The sequence below is a fragment of the Oncorhynchus clarkii genome, chromosome 4, assembly GCF_045791955.1.
Source record: "Oncorhynchus clarkii lewisi isolate Uvic-CL-2024 chromosome 4, UVic_Ocla_1.0, whole genome shotgun sequence".
In the NCBI taxonomy this organism is placed as follows: Eukaryota; Metazoa; Chordata; class Actinopteri; order Salmoniformes; family Salmonidae; genus Oncorhynchus; species Oncorhynchus clarkii.
This window is the reverse complement of record NC_092150.1, coordinates 446694-456539: the sequence shown is the minus strand read 5'-3', so window position 1 is coordinate 456539 and position 9846 is coordinate 446694. Positions and strand designations below refer to the sequence as shown.

General features: G+C 44.0%; 1 protein-coding gene across 1 annotated transcript in view; it reads left to right on the top strand.

Annotated features, from left to right (window-relative positions):
* Nucleotides 1-2468: 2468 nt before the first annotated feature.
* The window catches only part of LOC139406269 (interactor of little elongator complex ELL subunit 2), a 44081-nt gene continuing 36703 nt past the window's right edge, over nt 2469-9846 (top strand). Inside the window, 5 exon segments of the mRNA XM_071148721.1 lie at nt 2469-2636; nt 2802-2912; nt 6132-6507; nt 8354-8473; nt 8553-8687. Of these exon segments, the coding sequence (XP_071004822.1) occupies nt 2623-2636; nt 2802-2912; nt 6132-6507; nt 8354-8473; nt 8553-8687 (756 nt within the window). The 5' untranslated portion in view covers nt 2469-2622.

Below are 9846 nucleotides of genomic sequence, written 5' to 3'. Positions count from 1 at the left end.
GATTGTGGACTTCAGGAAACAGCAGAGGGAACACCCCCCTATCCACATCGATGGAACAGTAGTGGAGAGGGTAGCAAGTTTTAAGTTCCTCGGCATACACATCACAGACAAACTGAATTGGTCCACTCACACAGACAGCATTGTGAAGAAGGCGCAGCAGCGCCTCTTCAACCTCAGGAGGCTGAAGAAATTCGGCTTGTCACCAAAAGCACTCACAAACTTCTACAGATGCACAATCGAGAGCATCCTGGCGGGCTGTATCACCGCCTGGTACGGCAACTGCTCCTCCCTCAACCGTAAGGCTCTCCAGAGGGTAGTGAGGTCTGCACAACGCATCACCGGGGGCAAACTACCTGCCCTCCAGGACACCTACACCACCCGATGTCACAGGAAGGCCATAAAGATCATCAAGGACATCAACCACCCGAGCCACTGCCTGTTCACCCCGCTATCATCCAGAAGGCGAGGTCAGTACAGGTGCATCAAAGCTGGGACCGAGAGACTGAAAAACAGCTTCTATCTCAAGGCTATCAGACTGTTAAACAGCCACCACTAACATTGAGTGGCTGCTGCCAACACACTGACACTGACTCAACTCCAGCCACTTTAATAATGGGAATTGATGGGAAATGATGTAAATATATCACTAGCCACTTTAAACAATGCTACCTTATATAATGTTACTTACCCTACATTATTCATCTCATAGGCATACGTATATACTGTACTCTATATCATCGACTGTATCCTTATGTAATACATGTATCACTAGCCACTTTAACTATGCCACTTTGTTTACATACTCATCTCATATGTATATACTGTACTCGATACAATCTACTGTATCTGCCTATGCTGCTCTGTACCATCACTCATTCATATATCCTTATGTACATATTCTTTATCCCCTCACACTGTGTACAAGACAGTAGTTTTGAAATTGTTAGTTAGATTACTTGTTGGTTATTACTGCATTGTCGGAACTAGACGCACAAGCATTTCGCTACACTCGCATTAACATCTGCTAACCATGTGTATGTGACAAATAAAATTTGATTTGATTTTGATTTGATTTGGTTAGAGGTGGCAGGTAGCCTAGTGGTTAGACGGCAGGTAGCCTTGTGGTTAGAGGCGGCAGGTAGCCTCGTGGTTAGAGGCGGCAGGTAGCCTAGTGGTTAGAGGTGGTAGGTAGCCTTGTGGTTAGACATACATAACATACATAAGCCCATCAAATTGAGTGCACTGAGTTCTATCAGACAGATAGTTAGAAAACCATGCAACTGCATGCTCCGAAAGACCTACACTCGACAATCTCTGCCTTAGTATAGCATGATCAACTGTATCAAAAGCCTTAGAGAGATCAATAAAAAGTGAGACAGTGCTGTTTTTAGTCAATGGCTTCAGTGATACCATTTAAAACCTTCATGGCTGCTGTAATTGTGCTATGCTTCTTCCTGAAGCCCGATTGGTACATTGATAAAATAGAGTTAGTAAATAAAAACTCTTTGAGCTGTTCACTCACAAGGGTTTCAAGTATTTTCACCAGGGGTGACAGCTTTGAGATTGGCCTATAATTATATAAAAGAGTTGGATCTCCCCCTTTTAAAAGTGGTAGGATAAATGCTGATTTCCAGATCTTTGGAATTTCATTACATTCCAGGGTTAGATTGAACAGATATGTAAGTGGTTCAGCGATGAAATCAGCTGCCATATTTAAAAAGCAGGGATGAAGAAGATCAGGACCTGCAGGCTTTCTCTGATCTAAGGATTTCAGGGCTTTATGTACCACCTGTACTGAGAATGGCAAAAAGCTAAAAGTTTGACCAGCTCTCACTGGTTCATCCACACAGGGTTGTACAGAGACAGAGGACACTGAATCAAACAGCCTACCAGATGATACAAAGTGCTCATTGAAACAATTCAACATTTCAGTTTTGTCATATATAGCTTACACCCAGAGAACCCCTGTTTTACTGTGACACAAAGAATAGATAATTGTGTACGGTGCAATAAATGTTAAGAACAACACACACACACACACACACACACACACACACACACACACACACACACACACACACACACACACACACGCGCGCACACACACACACACACACACACACACACACACACATACACACACAAAACAGTGTTGCCCATTTAGGTTTGAAAAAATACAAAAAGCAATGACCTTGACTAACCTGTACCCCCATTGAATCGGTAGCGGTACCCCCTGTATATAGCCTAATTTTGTTTTGTTGTGCTAATTTTGTATTTTTTAAACTTTTGTTTATTTGGTGAATATTTTCTTAACTCTTTCTTGAACTGCACTGTTGGTTGAGGGCTTGTAAGTAATCATTTCACGGTAAGGTCTACACATGTTGTATTCAGCGCATGTGACAAATAAAGTTTGATTTGATTTTGATACAGGACATTTATTCTGAAGGATTCCAAAAGTCTTGACCCGGAAGCACTTAGTAGTTCTTGGCTGTGTCACAGCGGTTTCAGGTTGAAGCTCACATCAATGCCATTGTTAACTGGCTACTAGTTAACTATTTATAGTTGTATTATCCTCAGCTACATCTTATCTCATAACCACGCCAACCTAAAACAGCGGTACATATGGAGCTGACATGGTGAGCTTGGTTTGTGATTAACCAGTTGGCGAAAATGTTTGGGGACATTTGGCGCTTAACTAACGATATTTAAACTATGTCAAGTTTGAGGTTTGCTAGCTGTAGAGATGTTAACGCTAGTTGTAACATAATCCTGATGAAACGCTGTTCCCTATCTCCTCGTAGGGAGGACGTCCCGCTCCCAGCCCCAGACGGTCTATTATTTAACAAAGACCTATATGATAAGTACTCCCTGGCGCCGACCATCAAGGGACTGTGGGCTATCGCTGTTGTAAGGTACAGTATGCAGCTAGCGTCAGTGGCTACCTAACGTAGCGTCAGTGGCTACCTAACGTGGCGTCAGTGGCTACCTAACGTAGCGTCAGTGGCTACCTAACGTAGCGTCAGTGGCTACCTAACGTAGCGTCAGTGGCTACCTAACGTAGCATCAGTGGCTACCTAACGTAGCGTCAGTGGCTACCTAACGTAGCGTCAGTGGCTACCTAACGTAGTGGCTACCTAACGTCAGTGGCTACCTAAGGTAGCGTCAGTAGCTACCTAACTTGGAGTCAGTGGCTACCTAACTTGGAGTCAGTGGCTACCTAACTTGGAGTCAGTGGCTACCTAACTTGGAGTCAGTGGCTACCTAACTTGGAGTCAGTGGCTACCTAACTTGGAGTCAGTGGCTACCTAATGTGGCGTCAGTGGCTGCCTAACGTAGCGTCAGTGGCTGCCTAACGTAGCGTCAGTGGCTGCCTAACGTAGCGTCAGTGGCTACCTAACGTAGCGTCAGTGGCTACCTAACGTAGCGTCAGATGCTACCTAACGTAGCGTCAGTGGCTACCTAACGTAGCGTCAGTGGCTACCTAACGTAGCGTCAGTGGCTACCTAACGTAGCGTCAGTGGCTACCTAACGTAGCGTCAGTGGCTACCTAACGTAGCGTCAGTGGCTACCTAACGTAGCGTCAGTGGCTACCTAACGTAGCGTCAGTGGCTACCTAACGTCAGTGGCTACCTAAGGTAGCGTCAGTAGCTACCTAACTTGGAGTCAGTGGCTACCTAACTTGGAGTCAGTGGCTACCTAACTTGGAGTCAGTGGCTACCTAACTTGGAGTCAGTGGCTACCTAACTTGGAGTCAGTGGCTACCTAACTTGGAGTCAGTGGCTACCTAACTTGGAGTCAGTGGCTACCTAACTTGGAGTCAGTGGCTACCTAACGTAGCGTCAGTGGCTACCTAACGTAGCGTCAGTGGCTACCTAACGTAGCGTCAGTGGCTACCTAACGTAGCGTCAGTGGCTACCTAACGTAGCGTCAGTGGCTACCTAACGTAGCGTCAGTGGCTACCTAAGGTAGCGTCAGTAGCTACCTAAGGTGGAGTCAGTGGCTACCTAACTTGGAGTCAGTGGCTACCTAACTTGGAGTCAGTGGCTACCTAACTTGGAGTCAGTGGCTACCTAACTTGGAGTCAGTGGCTACCTAACTTGGAGTCAGTGGCTGCCTAACTTGGAGTCAGTGGCTGCCTAACGTGGCGTCAGTGGCTGCCTAACGTGGCGTCAGTGGCTGCCTAACGTGGCGTCAGTGGCTACCTAACGTGGCGTCAGTGGCTACCTAACGTGGCGTCAGTGGCTACCTAACGTGGCGTCAGTGGCTACCTAACGTGGCGTCAGTGGCTACCTAACTTGGAGTCAGTGGCTACCTAACTTGGAGTCAGTGGCTACCTAACTTGGAGTCAGTGGCTACCTAACTTGGAGTCAGTGGCTACCTAACTTGGAGTCAGTGGCTACCTAACTTGGAGTCAGTGGCTACCTAACTTGGAGTCAGTGGCTACCTAACTTGGAGTCAGTGGCTACCTAACTTGGAGTCAGTGGCTACCTAACTTGGAGTCAGTGGCTACCTAACTTGGAGTCAGTGGCTACCTAACTTGGAGTCAGTGGCTACCTAACGTGGCGTCAGTAACCATTAGAACTGGTAACCATTAGCACTGGTAACCATTAGAACTGGTAACCATTAGAATGTTGAACTGGTAACCATTAGAACTGGTAACCATTAGAACTGGTAACCATTAGAATGATGACCTGGTAACCATTAGAACTTGTAACCATTAGAACTGGTAACCATTAGAATGTTGAACTGGTAACCATTAGAACTGGTAACCATTAGAATGATGAACTGGTAACCATTAGAACTGGTAACCATTAGAATGTTGAACTGGTAACCATTAGAACTGGTAACCATTAGAACTGGTATACATTAGAACTAGTATACATTAGAATGTTGAACTGGTGACCATTAGAACTGGTAACCATTAGAATGTTGAACTGGTAACCATTAGAACTGGTAACAATTAGCACTGGTAACCATTAGAACTGGTAACCATTAGAACTGGTAACCATTAGAACTGGTAACCATTAGAATGTTGAACTGGTAACCATTAGAACTGGTAACAATTAGAACTGGTAACCATTAGAACTGGTAACCATTAGAACTGGTAACCATTAGAATGATGAACTGGTAACCATTAGAATGATGAACTGGTAACCATTAGAACTGGTAACCATTAGAACTGGTAACCATTAGAACTGGTAACCATTAGAATGATGAACTGGTAACCATTAGAATGATGAACTGGTAACCATTAGAACTGGTAACCATTAGAACTGGTAACCATTAGAACTGGTAACCATTAGAATGTTGAACTGGTAACCATTAGAACTGGTAACCATTAGAATGATGAACTGGTAACCATTAGAACTGGTAACCATTAGAATGTTGAACTGGTAACCATTAGAACTGGTAACCATTAGAACTGGTATACATTAGAACTAGTATACATTAGAATGTTGAACTGGTGACCATTAGAACTGGTAACCATTAGAATGTTGAACTGGTAACCATTAGAACTGGTATACATTAGAATGATGAACTGGTAACCATTAGAACTGGTAACCATTAGAACTGGTAACCATTAGCACTGGTAACCATTAGAACTGGTAACCATTAGAACTGGTAACCATTAGAACTGGTATTCATTAGAATGTTGAACTGGTAACCATTAGAACTGGTGACCATTAGAATGTTGAACTGGTAACCATTATAACTGGTATACATTAGAATGTTGAACTGGTAACCATTAGAACTGGTAACCATTAGAATGATGAACTGGTAACCATTAGAACTGGTAACCATTAGAACTGGTAACCATTAGAACTGGTATTCATTAGAATGTTGAACTGGTAACCATTAGAACTGGTAACCATTAGAATGATGAACTGGTAACCATTATAACTGGTAACCATTATAACTGGTAACCATTATAACTGGTAACCATTAGAACTGGTAACCATTAGAATGATGAACTGGTAACCATTAGAATGATGAACTGGTAACCATTAGAACTGGTAACCATTAGATTGATGAACTGGTAACCATTAGAACTGGTAACCATTAGAATGTTGAACTGGTAACCATTATAACTGGTAACCATTAGAATGATGAGGAGTTGTTGTGGTATCCAGTCCCACAGTAAAGGTTGACGTGAAGGAGGAGTTAGAGGACACAACAGGACCAGCCAAGCACCCCTCTACACAGAACCAGTCAAACAGCAACAGTAACATAAATAATGAGAGGAGTGCCACCGGAGAACCCTGTTCTGACAGTCAGGATGAACACGGTGACCGTAAAGATGATCACCCGCCTGCTGGAGAGGGAGTCTCCAGACAGGAACTTAGTCACCCTAGGCCCTCCGGCCAGGACCCCAGCCTTCCCAGCCAGGTACCAGAGTTGTTCCCAGAGCCCAGGATTCCATACCCCTGTTTCTCCAGACTCACCAGTAAAGACCAGCTGACATATCTCCATGTGCTGACCAGCAAACAGCCCAGAGAGGCTTCTCAGGTAGGCTACCAACTGGCTCTTAACATTACCAATACAATACATTTGTATACAATACAAACAGAGAAGCTCCTCGTGCACATAATCCTCTCAACACTACTCTATGCTTTTGTCACACTGTGGCTGTTCCTGTTGGGTCAGAGCCTGTGACTGTGCCTGTAAGGTCAGAGCCTGTGACTGTGCCTGTAGGGTCAGAGCCTGTGACTGTGCCTGTAGGGTCAGAGCCTGTGACTGTGCCTGTAGGGTCAGAGCCTGTGACTGTGCCTGTAGGGTCAGAGCCTGTGACTGTGCCTGTAGGGTCAGAGCCTGTGACTGTGCCTGTAGGGTCAGAGCCTGTGACTGCCTGTAGGGTCAGAGCCTGTGACTGCCTGTAGGGTCAGAGCCTGTGACTGCCTGTAGGGTCAGAGCCTGTGACTGCCTTTAGGGTCAGAGCCTGTGACTGTGCCTGTAGGGTCAGAGCCTGTGCCTGTAGGGTCAGAGCCTGTGCCTGTAGGGTCAGAGCCTGTGACTGTAAGGTCAGAGCCTGTGCCTGTAAGGTCAGAGCCTGTGCCTGTAAGGTCAGAGCCTGTGACTGTGACTGTAGGGTCAGAGCCTGTGACTGTGCCTGTAGGGTCAGAGCCTGTGACTGTGCCTGTAGGGTCAGAGCCTGTGACTGTGCCTGTAGGGTCAGAGCCTGTGACTGCCTTTAGGGTCAGAGCCTGTGACTGTGACTGTAAGGTCAGAGCCTGTGACTGTAGGGTCAGAGCCTGTGACTGTAGGGTCAGAGCCTGTGCCTGTAAGGTCAGAGCCTGTGACTGTGCCTGTAAGGTCAGAGCCTGTGACTGTGCCTGTAGGGTCAGAGCCTGTGACTGTGCCTGTAGGGTCAGAGCCTGTGACTGTGCCTGTAGGGTCAGAGCCTGTGACTGTGCCTGTAAGGTCAGAGCCTGTGCCTGTAAGGTCAGAGCCTGTGACTGTAGGGTCAGAGCCTGTGACTGTAGGGTCAGAGCCTGTGACTGTAGGGTCAGAGCCTGTGACTGTAGGGTCAGAGCCTGTGCCTGTAGGGTCAGAGCCTGTGACTGTGCCTGTAGGGTCAGAGCCTGTGACTGTGCCTGTAGGGTCAGAGCCTGTGACTGCCTTTAGGGTCAGAGCCTGTGACTGTGACTGTAAGGTCAGAGCCTGTGACTGTAGGGTCAGAGCCTGTGACTGTGCCTGTAAGGTCAGAGCCTGTGACTGTGCCTGTAAGGTCAGAGCCTGTGACTGTGCCTGTAAGGTCAGAGCCTGTGACTGTGCCTGTAAGGTCAGAGCCTGTGACTGTGCCTGTAAGGTCAGAGCCTGTGCCTGTAAGGTCAGAGCCTGTGCCTGTAAGGTCAGAGCCTGTGCCTGTAAGGTCAGAGCCTGTGCCTGTAAGGTCCGAGCCTGTGCCTGTAAGGTCAGAGCCTGTGCCTGTAAGGTCAGAGCCTGTGACTGTGCCTGTCGGGTCAGAGCCTTGGCATTCGGTCATTGTACTTAAAACATGCATTGACATTGACAGAACTCAATGTTGTGCCTGTAAGGTCAGAGCCTGTGACTGTAGGGTCAGAGCCTGTGACTGTAGGGTCAGAGCCTGTGACTGTAGGGTCAGAGCCTGTGACTGTACGGTCAGAGCCTGTGCCTGTAGGGTCAGAGCCTGTGACTGTGCCTGTAGGGTCAGAGCCTGTGACTGTGCCTGTCGGGTCAGAGCCTGTGCATTCGGTCATTGTACTTAAAACATGCATTGACATTGACAGAACTCAATGTTGTGACCTGTGCCTCCCTCCTTGTCAGATTCTAATCGCAGCTTGCCTTCACCCTACCCGACCTAGCACTAACCCTGTTTATCTATGCCGATCAGACTCTGTTGCTGCATGTGAACAGTGAGAGGTCAGAGTTCATGAGGTACCTGCAGGAAGTGGCCAGGATGTGTCCCAACGACTACAACTACATATCCCAGGGGGCCGCTCTCTACTCAGAGGTAATGCACTGTTACTTCCTGGTTACTAGTCTGATGATGATACAACTCTGTATGGTACTCTCATCCTTTTCTGTTCCAGGAGTACCTGAGAGCCTGTCTAGACCAAATGAGGATGTATCCCCAACTCTATCAGATCCATGAGATAACCAGCCTCACAGGAGGAAACTTCTCTTCTAGCCTCCAGCTCAACTTTGAGAAACAGCTGCTCACTATGGTGAGATATACTAGAATAATGTATTCTATATAACAATAATACTATGGTGAGATATACTAGAATAATGTATTCTATATAACAGTAATACTATGGTGAGATATACTAGAATAATGTATTCTATATAACAGTAATACTATGGTGAGATATACTAGAATAATGTATTATATATAACAGTAATACTATGGTGAGATATACTAGAATAATGTATTCTATATAACAGTAATACTATGGTGAGATATACTAGAATAATGTATTCTATATAACAGTAATACTATGGTGAGATATACTAGAATAATGTATTCTATATAACAGTAATACTATGGTGAGATATACTAGAATAATGTATTCTATATAACAGTAATACTATGTTTAGATACTATGGTGAGATATACTAGAATAATGTATTATATATAACAGTAATACTATGGTGAGATATACTAGAATAATGTATTCTATATAACAGTAATACTATGGTGAGATATACTAAAATAATGTATTCTATATAACAGTAATACTATGGTGAGATATACTAGAATAATGTATTATATATAACAGTAATACTATGGTGAGATATACTAGAATAATGTATTCTATATAACAGTAATACTATGTTTAGATACTATGGTGAGATATACTAGAATAATGTATTATATATAACAGTAATACTATGGTGAGATATACTAGAATAATGTATTATATATAACAGTAATACTATGGTGAGATATACTAGAATAATGTATTATATATAACAGTAATACTATGGTGAGATATACTAGAATAATGTATTATATAACAGTAATACTATGGTGAGATATACTAGAATAATGTATTCTATATAACAGTAATACTATGGTGAGATATACTAAAATAATGTATTATATATAACAGTAATACTATGGTGAGATACTATGGTGAGATATACTAGAATAATGCATTCTATATAACAGTAATACTATGGTGAGATATACTAGAATAATGTATTCTATATAACAGTAATACTATGGTGAGATATACTAGAATAATGTATTCTATATAACAGTAATACTATGGTGAGATATACTAAAATAATGTATTATATATAACAGTAATACTATGGTGAGATACTATGGTGAGATATACTAGAATAATGTATTCTATATAACAGTAATACTATGGTGAG